The following is a 20,216-nucleotide window of genomic DNA, read 5'->3' on the forward strand; positions in this document are numbered from 1 at the left end:
TAAAGGTGTTGCCAAGGAGCAGACACTAACGAGAAAGTCTGATACCTAATTGGCAGTCAGAAACAGACTTATGGCAATATGCACCACATCACCCACAGCACATGTATACACTGCTTGATTTCAGCATACTGTTCATAAACTTGCACAGCAAACTCCAAGCGTGTTCTGCCAAGGATGGAATTTTTCTTTAAACAACTAATTACTATAATTTGAGGATGCATTCTTCTCTGAATGCAGTTCTTTACAGGTGATTAATAGGATAATTATAAATTATTATCTGCCTTTCACTTTTACAAATAATGGTATATGCTGCACCCCTAGTTTAAAAACATTGGCAAGATTAACTTCAGTTCTAAACACTACACATGTATTTGAACTTAAATTAGAAAGGTTGGAAAAGGCTTTTGTGAGGTACCCTGCAGTTTGTCAGATGTATTTATTCATGTGCTGAGGATTAGAATTCATAAACATTTTGCTGAGCTTTTTGAAAACTTTTTCTTTTCTTTTGTTGTTTTTGGCCAGGACTTTTCAATACAGAAATTCACTGCTTCATGTGTCCTATTACCAACAGAATAACATTTAAAAAAAATTCTAAAACTAGCCACAACTTAAAACTTTCACCTTTCAGGAAGTGCTGGTCTGATATGTTACCTAAGAGGTAACATTAAATTTGCAACTGCAAAATGCCTTCTTTTCTTAGTTTCTCTCAGAGAATCAAAAAGGAAAACAGTTGACCTCCAAAACAGATATTTTAATTTATACATGACTTATAGTTTAGTGATTTGTTTAGTAAGATAACGTCTCACTTTTCTCTTAGAAAAAAGTAAGTGAAGACACTAGGAAAATAATACTCTATCAAATTAATCTTTTTAAAATAATTTGAGCATGGAAGGACTGGTATAAGTAACAGAGAATTTTGAGGAGATCCATACCGTTTCTGACAGCAACTGGAAAGAAGGCAAGACAACATATGGTATCTGAAATAGCTCTGTTTGGTTTGTGAATACCTTCTTAAATAATAAACAAACTAAAAAGGAAGCTATAGAATTAAGGATAAACTGTATAAAGATAATTTTTTAATTAGAAAGTTTACATGTAAAATTACTTTTAAAATATTTTGATATCTTAGGTTTTTCTCTCCATGCTTCTGTTTACAAGCAGAAAGTTTCCATGTCACTTTGAGAAAAATCCATTTGACCATTTGCAGGCTTAATTAGAAGCACTCTAGGTTATCTCCTTGGAAGGAAATCTTCCTAAGAGGTGAGAAGAGATTAAGCAGCTGGGTTCCCTTGAAATCCAAAATGCAAACATGAAAATCCTTCTGGAAGGTGAAAAGGCAAGATGACCATCAGTTGCCTTAAAATATCTCTGAATTTTCTCAATGTGATTTGAGAACTGGTCTGTTAAAAGAGCATCTGTCAAAACAAAGGAAAAGATGGATTCAGATAATTCCAAAAGATTAATTGCTTTTAAGCCTTTCTAAGATTATGATATCTGTGCTGAAAATTAAATTATTTCATTTATTGTGACAGTCTTTAAAAGATTCTACAGTTTTTCACACATTGATAATATGGATTTAAAACCTCATTTTTAAAGTGTATATAGATACACATATTACTTCAGTTAAGAAAACCATTGAATATTAAGATTTGCATTTTATTCCAAGAACTCTGTGAAAACTGGGTTAAATATTGAGATTTTCCCCAAAATCTTCATTGTGGAGTATAGATATTCCCCCTTATTTTGCCCATCCTAGCTTAGGTGCTATGAAAAGCTCTGCTATGACTTTTGGTCCCTGGTGGTGGTGAGCAATGCTGCTCTATCTATGTAAGATATGTTCTGCTTTCTTTCCTCCACATTATTTTTGAAGTGGAACTACGTGGATTTAAAAAATGCTTGGACATGGGCTTTCCTTGATTCGAGTATGCTAAATCCTAAGTTTTATTTCCAACATAGCTGCACTCATATAGGGGTTCTTCTGCAGCCAGAAACATTAGGGAAGTATTCTTTCAAGCACAAACCTCTTTGAGTCAAAACCTAAGGATTTAGCTCTTCCTTCATCCCATCCCTTTTAAAGCAGCCAGGTGTGATATCTCTACAGGACACTGAAGTCGTTCTGACATCATGGTCCCTCTGATCTGCCTACAGGTTTGGGCAGTGGCTCTTAGCTCCCCATGGCACAGCAGTTTTCTGTGGTCTGTAACAAGTGATAATGAGTCACAGATGGGGTCATGCTCTTCTTTTCACAGAGGAAGCAGGAGGAGTGCAGTCCGCAGTGTCTCTGCCCAGCGGGACCCTGCAGCGAAGGCGCAGAGAAGATGCACGTCTGCTCTCATTGACTGTGGCAGCCAAGGCTGAATTTGGCCCTAAGTGTAAAAACATTTTTAAGTGACTAAATTTAACATCTTCTAGTAAATACTCTTCTGGCTTGAATTTCAGTCTGAAGCAGAATATGACAAAACATTGTGATTGGTTGGCTCCCAAGCGTGTTTGAAAACTTACACCGGACAATTTTCTTGCAGAGTGTGAAGTATGTGCTTCTTTCTTGCAATCTGTTGAGCTGGCATTTAGGAGGGGATGGTAATTTAAGAGGAAAGCTTGTACTCTGCAGCTTTCCTGCTGATGATGAAAAGTTGGCATTTTCTCCTTTGTGGAATTCAGTGTCAATCTGGGTCTGCTTGCCAGCTAGGCAGTGAGCTCTGCCAAGAGGGCATTAAAAGGGTTTATTTACCAGAACAGGTAAGCATTTCTCTCTCCAAAATGGAAATATTCATGGAAGTGAATATGGCCTGAGATCAATTTTAAATTGCATGGTAAACTTGCTCACAATCTCACATCCTCATTGTTAATCTGACTCTAATACTAGAAAATAATTAACACCGAGTCTGAACCACCTGTCAACTGCTGCTTGCAGAGTCTAGAAATAGAGATCTGGATGGGATAGGAAACTGGAGCAAAATGTGTGCCAGAGGTCAGCAAGGTGACATCAAAGTTCCCAAGGTGGGCAGTGCTACTCAGGAAGTGGCTTGGCCAAGGAAAAAGAATATTCTGATTCCAAAATGACGTAATTCCAAGGTATTGCTTGGTTTTCAGGGAGTGGCAGGTGCTAATGACCTTAATGGCCCTTTGTGTCTTTGAACTTATTCCCTGATGAAATCTGATTTGTTTATTTACTGCGTTGTAACCCTTGATCACAAAAATACCTGCCTGAAATGCTCATACGTAAGCAAGCAAAGAGTGCAGAAACTCTGACAAAATTTCTAATATAAGAACACATAATATAAGACTTGTGAGATCTTTGAACTTACTCTTCTGTAATCATAGGCAACATTAAGAGCCACAAAGCTCAGTCTTTATGCTGATGGGTTTTTTACATAGTGTAACCAAGAAAGGGGTGGTTGTAATTTTTCCCTCTGCAGCCCTGGCAACCTTGAGGAGCCTGCTTGCCTCCTCCCCTTCCTCTGCTTCTGGCAGACTCTCCATCCTCCTTACCTTCTGCTTACTCTTGCCTCATTTGTCAGTAATCTCTAACTGCACTCTGCAACATTCTTCAGTGAAGCTGATCTTGGTACTTTAAAACATGACAGTGCTAAAGACAACACGGATATTGCTAGAATTTTCAGCTCAGTACGGACTGCTGTAGTTTCAGATTCTCTCCACGTTCCCAAGGATCAATTCAGATCCCTTTCTGGGCACATGAAATTTCCATCATTAATTCCTTCTTCAAACATTTGTTGATATGCCTCTGGCAGATTTTGGCATACCAAGTGATTTTTTTTCCCATTTACATTGTTTTTCCTATTTTGAAAATGATTAGTGGATTCAGTTTCTACATTAATCTTCTACTTAGGACACAAAAGCCCAATTCAGCCATGTAAAAGCTTTGAAAATGTGACCCTTTGTGTCTGGTCCAAACTGTCTCTCCAGTGGTTTGGTTATTTCTGCAGACTTGAACTGTTCTTCTCTGAACAATTTCTTTCCTGATGGTGTATTTCCAGTGCTCCTTTCAACTTCTTTTCTGTTAGCCTCCAGATTTAACAGGCTTCATGATCTGAATGCCAGCAAGTGTAGGAGGGAAGGTGATGGTGCCATATATGCCAGGTGTAGAGTAATTTCTTTTGTTCAGAACTCAGTCTAACTGCTGATATTTTCCAGGGACACTTCTGTGTCTATACAGTTGTGTGCAAACAGTGGATAACTGCCAGCAAAATCCTCTTTTGACTGCAGACAGTCTCATTTCAAAGGATATAGAAATAGCTGCCATAACCCACTGGCTTTATTTCTGCAGTGATTTCTTAATGGAACCTCATTTTGGGCTATGCGGGATATATGATGCAATGAAATCACTTGTGGAGCCTGATAAAATTTCCCTGATATGAAAGAGGGTCCGAGGTCTGTCGGGCTGTACTTAAGAATGAGGAGACAGAAAGGCTTAGGAACTTGCCTCAGCCAAACTTGGGATGTGAAATAAAATTTTTAGGAAAAAAGAGAATTAAGGAAATGATCAAACATGCCCATTATACTCTCATCACCTACAACTGTTAGTAGTGCTAACAGATGGAATAACGATTGGGATAGGTGTTGGATGTTTTACCCTTTTTCTTCTTTTAAGGATTCATCAGCTTATGCTGATTTCTAAAAACATATCTGTCATTTCTAAATATTCACCTGATATGTCTACATGTTCAAATGCAGCCTACTTGTTTTAAAAAAAAAATCTGCACTGATAAATAAAGAGGTGGTTTTGATAATATTTTGTGTTTTGGTTCTTGCAAAAATCCAACTTTAAGGAGGGCAACAAAATATCCACCTTCTAATATAAAATCTCCTCCAACTGCCTCTACATCAGTTCTTGCCATCTTAATAATTAGTAGAAAGGATCTGCATATAATTAGTACAAAAGGTCTGCCTAAAGAATCTTATACTTAAAGGGCAAACCAAGACACAGCTCTCACATATTGCAGTCTGTCAATTCCATACCTTTTACTATTATTCCTACTGCTATGGCCTGGAGCTCCAGGCTCTGTTTCAGGGAAGTGAATTGGTCATCAAAGCCTTAGGAATTAGGAACTGATGAAACTGAACCTTAAACTATTACTCTTTGCTGCCCCTTATGCATTCCTGCACCCAGCATGACCAAACAGAACTTCAGGGTTTTCTATTCTTCCTGGCCAAATGATTGATTACTTCAAACAGAAAATGCCTAGTGACAAAGCAAATGCTATTTATCTGCATAACTCAAGCTGTGGATTATTAAGGTTATTACATGGATTATTGCTCTAAAATCTGTAAAGCTTGATATGTTTGTTGGCATTTTTGTAAAAATGCAGTTTCCCCCCAAGCACCTGAAGGAGTTACCAAATAGATCCACCTATGAAGATGATAAAGTAGATGGGGTTCAAGGATTGCAAAGTGTCTGAAATATTATTTGCATTGTAATTGCTGTCATTGTGCTAATCCACCATAGCTACAGGATAGGAACAATCTTTCTTTGCACTTTGGCCTCTTTGCTAACCAAGTAGCACTGGGACCCAGTCAGGTCCAACCAGAACTTCTCTGCATAGTTGATCACTGAGCAGAATGGACTGATTTATGCTATTTGAAAACAAAACATAGTGCTATTGTTTCTAGCCAGAAGAAAATCTTCCAGCTGCTATCCCATATGGGCTTCTAAGGAAATAATGACATGAACAGCCCTATTCATTTTAGTAACCAAGACTCCAAAGGACTGGTGATATTTGCAACGTCTTTATCACTGACAGGCATTCACTGCTGATTGTAGTGGCAGGATCCCAGAAGTTTTGGGATTTGTAGCTGAGCTTGCTTAAAATAGCACCACCGAGGGAGTATCCACACTGCAGTTACTTCCCACTATGCATGCTTGGATCAAAGTTGATTTTATCTAGCTGGTGAGTAGCGATGCAGCAGTAGCAACCTGGAGGACAGTATATGATGGCTACTGAACTATTAATTTCACAAAGGAAGCTCCTTGGGTGGGCTTCACTTGACCTAGTTTAAAATAGATGCAGGCATACTTAAGAAAGGAGTTTTGTCTGCAGTACAGATGTCTCCTGTCAATGGTGGTTGAACTTCCTTAGCTTTAGACAGGAGAGATTGGTGTTGAGATAGCTCTTTTCTTTGTCCACCTTGACACAGTTGCTACTCCTTGGGACGCAAGCCTGCACACCCAGCCATGGCAGTTTATGTGGGGAAGCAAAAAACTTCATGACTTTTTACCTAGTTCAAGGAGAATATAGTTATTACAGTGCAAGGAGAAACATTTAGCCCAATCAATTTTTTACCCTTTTTTTCCTAGGAGAAAATGTGTGGAAGGTGGACATGTGGGTGACATTCAAAATACATTTTACTTTTTTATATTTATCCACTGCAGAGCAAAAATAACTATGCAGTAACTGAACACTTCTTTCTACTAGTGCAGGCCTACTCAAAGAATACTCCATTAAGATTAGGAAATTAAAATGCAGCTGATTCTGTAAAAAACTTACTTAGGGAAATTTACTGCTAATCTGCATAACCATTTTTTTACTTACTACTTTATTTGAAGTTAAAGTTAAGCTAGTAAAAGCAGCTGTGTTTTATGGTTTTCCCCTATAAACCTTAAAATGTATTAAGATGGTTAGATGAAATAACATCAGAAAAATAAAGATAATACAGTGCACACTTTGGTTCCAGTGCAGCTTCAGCAAGGTTTTGTTTGGAGTGCCCAGCTGCATATACAGACGCAGTGGAATTTGGTCTGTGAGGAACCTACAAAAATTACACAAATAACTAGCATTTTTTAATGAATAATACACAGACATGCACCTGCTTCAGAGACTCCATAGATTAGTCTTGCAGCCAATAGAAAAGCCCCTTGGAATTCAATTACATGGCTGGAAAACAGAAAACAAAATCATGACTATACATTTAGAACTGATACCAGCAACATATTAACCAGTTCTTGGGCTGAGCTTTTCCTGAGGATTAGATTGTTTCAGTTTGTTTTATGTCCCTGTGGCTTATTGACTATTTATATTATTCTATTCTATTCTTTCAGCTGGAACCTCTCCCAGAAGATATTGTGCACCAAATCCCCAATATGAATGCAATAGCTTCTTTAAAAAAGACCACTGAAATTCAAAGTATGTTTCTCAGTTTGAGTTGGTGGGATAATGGGCTTGGGGTTATTTTTTATTATTAATTAATGTCATAGACATTATTGTTTCAGAGAAAAGAGTGGGAAAATGTTTTATGTGTAAATTCGCATGGTGTGTCTAATATCTCTATATCTATCTATATCTATCTATATCTATATCTATATCTATATCTATATCTATATCTATATCTATATCTATATCTATATCTATATCTATATCTATATCTATATCTATATCTATATCTATGTCTATCTATACGTATATGTATATGATTTTCTTTTCTTCAGTATTTCTTTCTCTCTGCCAAGTATTTAGCCTTGAAAAAGTAACCCATTAAAATTATTTAAACATTTCTGATTCCTGAATATTCCCAAATTTTTTCATTCCAGAGCAGCTTGGATGAAATAGATGTTTGTCAGTGAGGGACAGGAATGGACAGGTAAATTAGAGCTCTAGCAAACAGTTTGTTCAGATTCTGTTTCTGCAGCCCTTTACAAGGTACTCACTTTGAGATTCACAGGAGCTTGAGATAAAGCTAAAAAGCTCCTCATGGGCACTGATCCATGGAGCAGTGCTAAAAATTACATTATTTTATTGTTTCTGAGACAGGGGGGTACATTATTACTTCACTTGTGTTCTCTGACCCTTAAATACCCAGATGCTTTAGGGCATTTGCTCACTGAAGAACTTTGTGCCATCAATTTCTTTAATCCAACTGAGCACACATCCCTTAAATTCTCTAATCTTCTGGTCTCTGCCATTTTACTGAGCCAGTGGGAGCTTCCTGACTTCTACTGTTTGCTTTAAAATAACAAATGAATAACAAATGTTTTCCTTCATTTGAGATGAACCACAAATGGTTGGGATTCATCTACATAAAATAAATGCAGTTTTTAAAAGGGACACCATGCCCAGTTCACTGTTCATACAGTATTTCTCCATCTGCTTTTAGCTGCAAAGTGACAAAGAAAATTCATTGTAGATATATAACTCATCATGCATGTCCAGTAGACACATATATATGAGAAGCTCTAATTAAATAATCTGTATATCATATATTCTAATAAGTCCTTTGTGCTGAGTGGTATGTTCTTGGATAGTTCATGAGATAAAATTCCCTGTTAATAATCTGTTAATGATCTGGAGGGAGTCAGCAGGTTTAGGAGATTCATGTACTGTGCAAGATAAAACAGATTTGCGAATTATAATAAGGGCAGAATGCTACACAGACCACAGACACAAGGAAAAGGGATTAAATTATGTTTGAAATAAAACATGTATGTAATGAAAAATGGATGTGAAACCAAAAAAAGGGTGAATTGAGAAACAGATGAACAGAAGAGTAGGAATACACAGAAATGATGGCTGTTGAGAGAGAAGGTGTGGATTTAGGAACAAATATGTAGTGTAAATCTGAGAACATAGTCCAGAGCTCTGCAGAATGGCTTAATTTTGCCACAGCTAGATTTCGTCTGAACTGGTACAGTCATGCAGTCCAGTGGGCTGTTCTGAAACCTTAGTCAGGCTGTTCAGAGTTTGGACTTACACACAACATTCTGCCTTTTCTTGCAGCTACCTAAAAATTTATATTTACCTCACTTTGTCTGGAGAGAGACCAGGTATTAGAAAGGAATATGCTTGGATGACAGAAAGGAGCCCTGATGAAGTTCAGTGAAGCTTTGTGATGCATATTTAGATCTAAGAGAATCAAGTACCTGTTCAATACTTAAGAGAGTTGGGCAAGTTGCAGAGCATTAGGCTGTTGATTAGCACCCCAAGAGGTACTGAGAAAGCTTGATTTGTTTGAATCATTGCACTGCCTTTGGATACTGGGTTTGTATTTCTGTGATCCAGCTTTCATAATGAATATTAGCAACATTTTATGCCAAATAAGCCCCTTCTCTGTGCTTTTTGCAAAACCTTGAAGCTACAATACTTAGAAACTAAGAGACCACTTTTGTTTTTCTAGCTAGAATAGATGTTCTATAAATGTTTTGTATTGACAGTGATCCAAAGCTCCTTTGAAAATGTAATATATTTGGAATTAGTATTTTCCACACCCATGTAATAGGCTATTTCTGAGCAATCCTGTTCAACAGCAGAATACCAACCCCAAACATTGTTTTTCAAGCAAGCCACGGTACGGCATGTGCAAATCTATGAAAGGCAATTACAAATGCCTATAGGAGTTAGAGAAACATTCCCTTTTATTATTTCCTGGTAATAGTCAGTGCTCACACAAATATTTGAGGGAGGCTTAAGCACATTTTCATGCTGAAAGCCAAAGCATACCTAGAAGACTGATTTGGTTTCATTCCTGTTTTCTTGCGATCCATGATTGTTCAAGTTTTGTATGAATGAAACCAGCAGTATGCTTCATTTTTTCCCTTGAGCTCCACCAAGCCCTTCTCAATGAATGTAACAGCACTGGTAAAATTTCACATTCCAGTAGGGCACAGTAGAAATGTCATTTTCAAAGATTGGAGTGGTTTGAGGCCAATGCTTTTTGATTTCTTTTAATTATCAATCCACAACATACCTCCTAACAAAGCTCCTTTGCAGCTGCGTGCTGTGATTGCCTCCCCATTCCATAAGTCTTTGCCTGCAAATCCTTTGGCTGAACACACATTCAAGGCCTGTATGTTTTGTGTACAGCAAATAAATGTTGTCCTGGATAAAAAGAAGCTTGCAAAGCTCTTCTGCTTACCCAAGATGTTTGTAAAATACAGTTTTCCAGTTTTAAAGAAACACCTATCATTTCTTTTTCACAAGCATCACAGAGCCCTCTTTGCATGAGGTACCTGCTGCTACCTGGATGCTATTTCTAATTGTGACTGCTTAAACATTTCCCCCCACAAACCACAAACACGCTGCCACGTAGTTCCTTTCTCCAGGACCCTCCAGTGCAGTATATGGGCTGCCACCTGCCTCCTGGCCTGACTCTGCTCTCCCTATCACTGAAGCCTCTCTCATAACACAGCTCTCAAACAAAGAACACCACCAATCGCTTGGGAGTGAAGGGCAGTTAAATGGGCACAGAGAGCCCACTAATATGCTCAAATTGGCCCTGAGTTTTAATGTTACAAGAAAGTCAGGATTCAGGGGGCAGCTGGTGTGCAAGCCTGTGTGTGAATGAATGAATGTGATGTAGAAATCCTCACTGATGCTGTTTTATTGTTGCTGCAGGAGAGCAACACAGTGGTAGCTGGGTACTAATATTTTATTTTATGAATAAAAGCCCTTGAAAACTCCAGCAGTGAACATGGGTTCATTTCTTTTATAGGCAAGAGGGGGTATTATTCCCATGCCAACAGATTTGATTTTTCTTGCACATCTGTTTCTGCAACAAAAACCCCACCCACTCTGTGAACATTTAGCTCATAAATTATAGGGTTTGAATTGGGTGTATATTGCAAAGCCTGACTTTTGCACATAGGATCTGTGAGAACATTTTGGAATGCTCATATAACTTTTTTGTTTGTTTTTAGTGTATTTTTTAATGAATAGAGAATATGGTCTCTGAGCACAGTAACAATAGAGAATATTTTTGTCTTGTTTTTATAAAATTTGCCAGGCTCCAATCATTGAGCCTACTGTTATGTACATAACTTTTTAGCTCTGTCTTTCATGTTTTTGGAGCAAAGCCAACCTCCTAACACTTAATCTCAACTTTGTAGGATACTTAATACACTTTACATTTTATCCCCAGAAGGTCCCCGTTATTTAAAGATTCTGCTAACTACTCAAACGTGCACACTATTAGAGTTCAAAGAAACACTCTGGCCATGCTCACTGGTTGTTCTTTTAGATTGACTTGGGCTTTCATCTTGCAGTGATGTTTTTGAATAAAGACATTTTCAGACTTTATTGACAGCTGTTTTCTCACTGGAGGGAAAAGTTCATCCTTCCAAAAGCCTGAAACTGTGTTGAGAGCTGTGTTACCAAAGAGGGAGTTTTCAGCAGCCTTTCTGCAGCACAGGCAGCACCACTGCTGGCCTGGCCTCCCAGCTGTCAAAGCCTCCAGCTACCCTCTGGATAAGCACCTCAACTCAGCCTGCTGCCCAGCTGCCAAAATCCTCCTTTTAGTCCTTGGAAAGGTCCCCTGCTTGATCCCCTCTCTTTCACAGCTGTTGAAACCCGCTGTCTAATTCCCAGATAAGTACCCTGATCCAACCTCTGCAGCAGCTGCTGAAAGCTTCTTGCTAAACTCTGAGTAAGCTCTGGTCCAGAGCTCCCAGACTTCCCAAAGCTCCTAATTCCCAGGTGTCATCCACCTGGCAATTAGTGAGTGCTCAGTGTTTTACTGGACTGTTAAGAAAAATTTATGTAAATTCGTACTTGTTATGTGGTTTCCAATAATCAAACTATTTCTTAATAGCTGTGCAGTAGCAGATAATTTTATATGTTTAGGATGAGTCACCTGCTGTTATTTTTTGCATTGCTTGATGAGCTTCTTCCGTTGCAGGCAGAAATCTGAAAGTACTCATGCTTTTAATCCGCTGCTGTATTTTTACATAGCAGACCAGAAATCCAGGTATCCCTTATGATACTTGGCAGCTTTCCAGCAACAGCCAGTTCATATATGAAAGTTTTAACTAAATTATTGTTCTAGTATACGCCCTGAGGTTGGAGGAGAAAGAACATCCAGGACTAACAAACCTGATTGTTCTGGCAACACCACTTCAGTCTGAGCTGGCATTTATGACTTCTTTCCTTTTCAAGACAGTGCTGTGTGAGCACTTTGTACAACAATGTACATTTTTCTACATTTTGCTGTCTCTGCATCAACTGTGTGGCATATCAGAGCTTCTAGTTATTAAACCTTCTCTGAACTCCCATCAACTTGTGTAGATAAAGCCAACCGCCTTCCTGACAATCTGTGTTCATTAGTCTGTGTGTTACTCCTTCAGTTTATTACCTTCTGGGGAAGGGTGTGACGCAGCCCTTGGAATGAAAGCACTTTCCAACTTGGCATTCTTAGGTTCAGAAACAGAGCTCTTCACTGCAGTCTGAAATTTCAACTGTACTGCTTACACCACAGTGATTTTAAATTATAATCACTCAGTGTTGAACTAAGTGATTACTGTTCTTGTACCACCATGCTAGCTAAAATTCCCATAAATTATGTGTGTTTTCCTTAGGCAAGTACTGGAAGTCAGTGGAGCCATACTCTGTGCCAGTGGATTGTGCTCTGGCCGAGTCTCAGAAGCAAGAGAGGGAGGAGACAGAAACAGTATCTGCTATGGCCTCTCTTTCAGTGGATGTTGAGCAGTGTATTCCTCAGGAAGGCAGCAGGTAAGTGCATGAAATTATTACAGAGAGCAAGGCTTTCACTCCAGCCAAGTGAAATGAAGAAGAAAGGAAGACTAAGGGTTGTTTCAAAATTATCTGCTAATTGAGATATCTGGAATTTTTCATCCCTGGGTTTCAGTTCTCTCACTTAACACTGGAAGCAGAGATATTTTATGCTAACAGTTTTTTGAATTTGGTGTCTCTCTTTCTGTAATAAAGTCCATGACTAGTACAAGAACCTTATTTTCTTCCCATGTCTAATTCTTGCTTCTGCATAAAAAGTGTAATATCCATATGAGATAAATAGACATGGTCAAGTGTAATCAACCATATTCTTCTCATTAGAGAAGAGCTTTTCAAATCTCTTTTAGTTTTAATCTGCTAGGAAGGCATTCAGCAAACAGTAAAATTAATTTAATAAGGATGGACTTAAATAATTATTAAGTGATACTAGACAGGCATTAAAAGTTCCTTCCCTGGAAGAAAAGTGAACAGTGCCAGTATAAAACTTAAAGTAATCCTGAACAGGATTAGGGCCAACATTTTCTATGTGCTAAAATGGAGGTATACCAGCAAAGAATGAGAATTCTGTTTTTTCAACTTGTAGTCTGCTTTTTACATTAGTGAAGATTGCTTTCAACTGCCAAATTAAGAAAATGATGCATTAAATTCTGTTGTGTGTTTTGCCAATTACACGTGAAAAAAACTCAGTAGCCACTGAATATTGTGTCATCTATAATCAGAAAAGCCACTCCAGAAGTTTTTGGAGTTTCCTATTTTTTTAGTTTTAAGGACAAACTTTCCTCGTCTTTGCCAGTAGAGAAAGACACAAAATGTAGTGGAACCACTTGGGTTCCATTATACACAAAAAACAGGGGAGGGAGGAGGGAAGATGAAAAAAAGCCTTATAAGGAGACTCATCAGCTCATCAGGCTGTGGAAAGACAGTAGAGAAAAGAGGGAGCTGTGCATAGGGACAGCAGTGGTGGGAGTGGAGCCAGAAAGATCCATGGCTCCTACGTTGTGACTGCTTCTTAGTTGCTTCATTTCTTTCCTCCTGTGTTGTGTCTTTTAATCAGAACTGAACTGATAGGCGCCCAGGGGACTAGTGCAATGCTCAGAGCTATGGATGTGTTTGGCACAACAGTGGCAACACTCATCTGTCAAAGAATTGAGGCATGGCTCAAAGGGACACACAGGGAGTAGAGCTAGCTAGTAAAGTTCACAGTATTATCATAATTACCTTTCCAATTGTACTTACATTTTAATGTGCCATGGCTATTCTTGTGCTAGGATTATTGCAGACAGCTTCATCAAAGCTTAGAAGAATCTATGATGAACACAAGATGTGTTTTAGATTTGTGACTGTGCTAATCAGTGCTCAGCTAAGGCATAATGAAGTTTTTCATATAAGTTTCTGACAGTTACAAGACACTTCTGCTAGCTAGGGACAGAAAAATTCCCACTTGTGTGTGCATAGCTCTGAAATATAAATAATTTTACTTAAATTATTGGAAATACTGCAGTCAAGCAAATTAAAGCTATAAATTGTATGGAAAAGGGCATGGTTAATTTTGTATATTTTTACATTGCTAAGAATAACCAAAAATTTTATTTGTTATGTGCCTCCACTCAAAACTACAACTACCAAGAGCAACTGCTACTCCTACTCCTACTCCTTTGAGTAACACTGCACTTAATTTTTGTGCTTATTACCTACCAACTGATAACCTATGACAGTTTCTACCGATTCTGAAAACAGAATTTCAGGGTGGTGCTGAGAAACATGGGAAAAAATGGATGTACTGAAATGTACACAAGTGGAATTCATGTGGCTTCCAGATTCATTACACTTCATCAATTTTGGACTCTTGTAGGGATGAATCCATTGTGATGAATTGTTCTGTGGAAAAATTACTTCGTTTGGAATATCTTCTGTGGTGCTGCAGACTTTTGTTGGCAGCACAAAAAAAAAGCCTACGCACGCATGCGTCCTGAAATCTCTTCCTACATTTTTAGCTCTCAAAGAAGTCACATGAAGCCAAGTTGCCATCAGAGAGTAACAGGACTAGAAAAATTCTGTCCCGCTGGATCAAAATTGATAGGTTTTCTGAGGCTTCTGAGCATCGTTTTCTTTGTTTTCTTCCTGATGAGTGTAAGGAACAATATGGAATCAGAAATGATCTCTCTGAAGTGATCCCCCTGAGAGCTGGATTTTGAAGATCCTCAGCTGTGGGGAGACCTGAGAGAACCTGCCTGCACTTTGAGTGTGAATGAAAATCCATCATGGAATGTAGAGGGAGTGATTCTGTGCACATTGCGTGCCTAGGGTTCTGTATAATTTACTTCATTTCACATAAGCACGCCATCTGTCTCAGAGGTACATACCAACACAAACAGCGGCAATGTAGAGACGAGTTCAGCTTTGCGATTTCATTTTTTAATGCTTGTAATAAAGAACCATGTATGCAATGCCCCTTCTCCAGCCACTTCCTGTGGCAAACAGAGGGCAGCAGGGATGTGAGGAGTCGTGTGGGATCTCAAGTTCTGTTAGAAGGTGTGCCCTTCCTCCTATTGCTGTAGAGGGGGCACCTTCCAAAGACCTGCTGCAAGCTTTTGCATTGAGTGTTCATTTGGGAAAGTTGTTTGTGACAGGTAGGGAGGGAGCAGAACAGGAAGCACTGTAACTGATGGGGCAGCCTGAAGGGTTCCTTCATTACACCAGGAGTCAATTTGTTTCCTCTTTATTCCCACCACGGTCAGCCAGACTGATAGTTCTGGCCTGCAACTCCAAGCCTGTTCCACTGATTCAATGGAAGAGATCCTGTCGACTTCAGCTCTGGATGGTCAGGCCTCCAGATGAAGAGCAGCAGCAAGAGTCTCTTTGCGGGAAACTCTGGCCAGTTATGTTGGAGGATATATTGGTGTTGGAGTGAGATGACTCATTTTAAACTCAGATTTTGGGTAAAGCAGCTCTTTTCCTGGCCAACTCATATCTGACTCATTTACCACTGATGGATAAAATGCTCCTGGCTAAAGCCCATATTAAGTATTTTTATTTCTTTCTTCTCTCTTTCTTTCTTTTCTTCAAGTGACAGTGCCGATTATTTTTTTACTTGATTTTCTCTGGCAGGGTAAATGAAGAAAAACGTGAAAAACTGCTGCGCTTTTGGTGTTTTTTTTTTACCAAAGCATAACTCTGCATTTTAAGATCCAATTGAATCTTGATTATAGACTTTGGAAGAGTACAGCTATAGAAAAAAGAGTTTGTGTATAGGAGAGGAAACATGTATGGTGCTAACGGGGATTTGAAGAGAGACGCAATTAAAGGAACAGGCATGCCCTATAAAACATTTCTAACTACCAGAACTTTTGTGTGTTGATAACTGTTCCCTGTGTGAGATACAGATTTAGCTGATTAGAATTTTGCTTTGGCCAGACATCTGTTTCAGAAATCGTGCTGTGAAAATATTCAGTATGCTGCTGTCCCTGATACCTTGGAGCTTCTGTATGTTTCTTCTTAAAATGGAAAAAGAAAAGGGTGTGGAGGGAGATATCTTGCACTTACTATTTTTACAGGAAGCAGTAAATCTTGAGAATGACATTTATCAGAATTTGACTTTATGGCTCTGGTTCAGCTGAGCATAGATTTTACTCAAATGGAAATGAAAACTAAGTATAATTTTTACTCTTAGTGTTACAGAGCTACCAGTTGCAGTTTCAATCGAATTGCAAATGAGAGCACATGTTTGAATCATGGGGTACAGCTAGCTACCGTTTAGGGTCACTTGCCATATTTGTCTCTTAATTCATAAAGCTCCACTTGGCATTTCACTATTTGATTACCTCAGCTATGCTGAGTGCACAGCACATACCTGGCCATACCCCACAGGGCTTACAGTCCCCTCCAGGCTCAGGAGCTGCAGGACAGCTTTCCCAGGTCAGCCTGCACCCACCTGCACCCTTGTCTTGCCCACCTTCTTCTCATCCTTGGTGGTGGGTACATAAGGAGGAGAACCAGGAGAAGATTGGGTTGGGAGCCAGCCTTACCCTGGTGAGTTGATAAATCCCAACTGCTGTGTCTGACCCATCCTGTGTAAAAGCCTCGAGGATACATACACAGGTGTAAACTTTGCAAAACATTTTTGAACCAGCTTATGCCTCTGGCACTTGGGTAGTGAATCCCACAGCCTCATCAGACATCACCCCGTTTTTACTTATTAACCAATAAAATCACTGGGAAAGCCCTAGGTCTTGTATTGTGAGAAAGAAAACCACCTCTTAGTCATAATCTTTGATCCATTTCTGGTTTTAAAGGCTGGAGTTTCTCAAGACTCTATTCCTTCTGGTATGAAAATAATTTCTTACCTTTGATTATTTTTGCTCCTCTCTGTGTTTTTTGTAGTTTCTTTGAGATGGAGTAAAAGCTGCATGGAGGACTCCAGGTGCTGGGCACATTGTGAATTTGCACAGTAGTTAATACTGGGGATGTTTTGTTTCTGTGGCTTTCTGCTCCTCTGCCATTAACTCTAAGCTCTCAGTCATAGCCATCACTGTTAAAACAGTTAAAGCTGTCCTCCCACGTTTTGTGTATTCTGTGCTTGTGTTTTTTGCCTTGTTCTCCATACAGAAATGCTGTTATGGGTCTTACAGCTGAGTAGTATCGGCAATTTGGTATCATCAGCAAACATTATCAACTAAATCTACTTGTGCCTAGTCTTTTGGACTAGGAGAATTCCTCCATGGTGAAAAATCACTGATATTATGCGTATCCTGCTTTTGGTGTATTGTTAATCTGTGAAAGCACCTTCTCCCAACTGCCTAGGTTCCTCTGAGCACTTGGATAAAATTGTTGGAAGACCTTTGCAGAGGGAAATCACTTGATCCCTCTTCCCTAATTTCCTTCATAAACTTCTAGTAAATTTGAAAGGATTGCCATCTCTGTAAGTGTTAAGACCTAACTCTTACCCAAATGACTGTTACCTAAATGCTTACTAATTCCATCAGTGATTGTAGCTGCTTTCAATTTTGCCATACAGGCTTACTGTACCTCCTGTGGTTTCCAAAAGGGGAACTGCTTTTCTTGCCTTCTCTACCTCTTGCTGAGTTAAGCTGTAGAATATGCTCAATATCTATTTCTTTAACAACATCCTAATCGTATTTCCCTGGAACTTAGCAGACAAAAATCATCTGCTCTTAGAAATTTGGCAATGTTTGGTGTATCTGTTCTAGCACTGATTCAGTTTAGGATAGTTCATCTGCAAGTAATAAAATCTCACTGACACTTCTCTAGTGAACCCAGATATAAATAGTTCATTTTGCTTTTGTGGTCTACCTTCCTTGATGCTCCTTTTATGCTTTGATCATTTCCTCTGATGTATTTTGAAAGATCTTTTTATTATTAGCTTTTATGCCTTTAATATGTTGCTCTTCAGACTTTCCTTTGGTTTGCTTCATTGGGAGTTTGCATTTAACTTGCCAGAGTTTATATTTTATTTAATTTAACTTGTTTGGATATTACTTCCTCTTTTGAGAGTATACACGGAATTATCTTATTCTGCTCTTAAACTAGAATGGTTTTTACTTTTAGTTCCTTTCTCTTTGATCCATACTAAGTCCATTTTTACTAGGATATACACTTACTCAGGATGTCTTATATAATGTCTTTAGACGCTCCCCAAATCACCTTCATGATATAGAAATGTACCTCTTTTTCCCTAGCTCTTTGCTACCAGAGGATCACTTTTCAATTACAATGATCTTCCCTGGGACAGATGAGTTAAATTAAGAGCAGATTATGGCATAAAACAGCCATACCATGCCAGAAAAAAAAATCTATCTTTTGTTCAGCAGTTTCTATCTTGGAAACATACTTTGAATTTTTATTTTTGTGTGTGTGATACTGTAGCTAAGAGAAATCACTGTAATTGTCATTTGAAAAATAAGGTAAGACAAACATTTTCTTTTTTTGCTTGATGTGCTGAGTTTATCTACATTCTTAAATACTACCTCTTTAAAAATTGTAGATATTAATTACTTTTAAAATTTTTCCCATAAATAATATTTATTCTCAATAGCCACAAAACAATATTTAAGATTCATATGTTTTGCCAGATTTTATTCATGTGGTAGGATTTTAGCCTCATCTATTTTTTTTTTTTTGAAGGTTTAAATAGCATCATTTTGTTGAGCGTTAACTGCAAAGAGATTATTTAATTCAGAATTCTACATACAGAGAGCTAAAGATGAGCACTCTTCACAGCACACCTAAGTAAAGTGAATGCAGGAGGACTCAGCTCCTATGAGTCCTAGGAGTTTAAATGAGCCACAGTGAAGCCTTAGAGAAAAATCACAGTTGTGGTTCTATAACCGTTACAATCTCAACTGGTGTCCTTCTGAATTTGCTGACTGCATGGAAATGGTTTAGATCAGACCTGAGCTCACAGCTGCATCTCAAGGAACTGCTCAGAGCATACAGTATGGGATGGGGGGTTCTGTCTGTTTTATGTTTTTATGCCAACTTCCCGTCACCTACAGGAAGACTGACTGAACTAACATAACTCACAGTGACAAAGCTGAAGTAACACAAATTTGGCCTGTCAGACTCTGCCCCCTGGATTTTTCTTTTGACAGCTTTTGATTTTGTCAGAATGGGTATATATTGATTCTCTGCTCAGTGCTATGGGACTTAAAATGTTTTTCTCTCTGTCCTTTGGCTCCAAAACAGTACTGACTCTCTCACAAAACTCTAGCCTGAGCTGTTACATCATAAAAATGAATGTTTTTAATGGTAAACCATCGGATAAATCCAGTGACTTCTCTGACACTAATAAAATGAAGTTAAAGCATACACATAAGTCTTCAAAAGGAGACTGTGAGAGTACCCACACTGTGAGACAACAGCTGGATTGCCATGGTGCGCTAACCTGATCCCCCTTTCCTAAAAAGAACCTTGCATCTGGCACTTATATATAAAAATTATTATTGGTGCTTATGCTCTGGCTGGTGAGGAATGTTGGCCTGTTTTTGGAATATACTGGAATATAATATATTAGAATATAGCACTCAAGATCAGTGAAGGGCACTCCTGGCCCTCAAAAGCACTTTTGTCAGTGAAAAATTTCCCAGTGAAAGAAGTCCTAAATAAGTTCCTCAATTGTCCTATGTTGATGAGACTGTCAGTCTCAGAAATCAAACACATCTGAACAGACTGGTGCATGTACTGCTTCCCTAGGTTCTTATGAATAGTCCAAACCCCTACTCTCACTTCCAGAGCTTCATTCCTTCCTGATCTGCCAATCACCACCTGAAATCTATTGACCCATATTGTTTCTCATTTGCAGAACCTAAAAACTGAGCTGTCATCTGCTTCCAAATTATCTTCTTTCCAGACAGAGCCATCAGGTTCTGGATGTTTAACAAGGGCTTACTGACCCTCTGTGTTACACCAGAGGACTTTGAGGTCTCCCACAAGTGTCTGGAGAAGGTGGAAGTGTGTGGTCAGCACAACAGCAGCCCACACCATCAGAATGAGTTCCTCACCTGGTGTGGGATCCTTTATTACACCTGAGGGCCTCAGCAGCAGGCAGAGTTCCACCTCGCCCTGGCTGCTACTGTGTGCTCTGCTGCAAGGGAGGAAAAAAGGGAATGCAAGGGGGCTTCACCTCATTTCTCAGGAATGAGAGCCGCAGTGGTTACTGCACATAAGAAACATCCTCCACCATGTGGTGAGGAGGTAAATATTTTAGATTTATAGATTAATCATCTT

The 20,216-nt window shown here is 38.8% G+C and overlaps 1 protein-coding gene across 5 annotated transcripts in view; it reads left to right on the top strand.

Moving 5' to 3' along the window:
* HDAC9 (histone deacetylase 9) overlaps positions 1–20,216 on the top strand; it is a 460,460-nt gene that overhangs the window by 432,485 nt on the left and 7,759 nt on the right. For all 5 annotated transcript variants that reach the window (XM_058831729.1, XM_058831731.1, XM_058831732.1 and 2 more), the window contains 2 exons: positions 7,058–7,142; positions 12,299–12,452. In XM_058831729.1, the coding sequence (XP_058687712.1) occupies positions 7,058–7,142; positions 12,299–12,452 (239 nt within the window). The remainder of the gene's footprint in view (positions 1–7,057; positions 7,143–12,298; positions 12,453–20,216) is intronic.

The sequence above is a fragment of the Poecile atricapillus genome, chromosome 2 (genome assembly GCF_030490865.1).
Source record: "Poecile atricapillus isolate bPoeAtr1 chromosome 2, bPoeAtr1.hap1, whole genome shotgun sequence".
Taxonomy (NCBI): Eukaryota; Metazoa; Chordata; class Aves; order Passeriformes; family Paridae; genus Poecile; species Poecile atricapillus.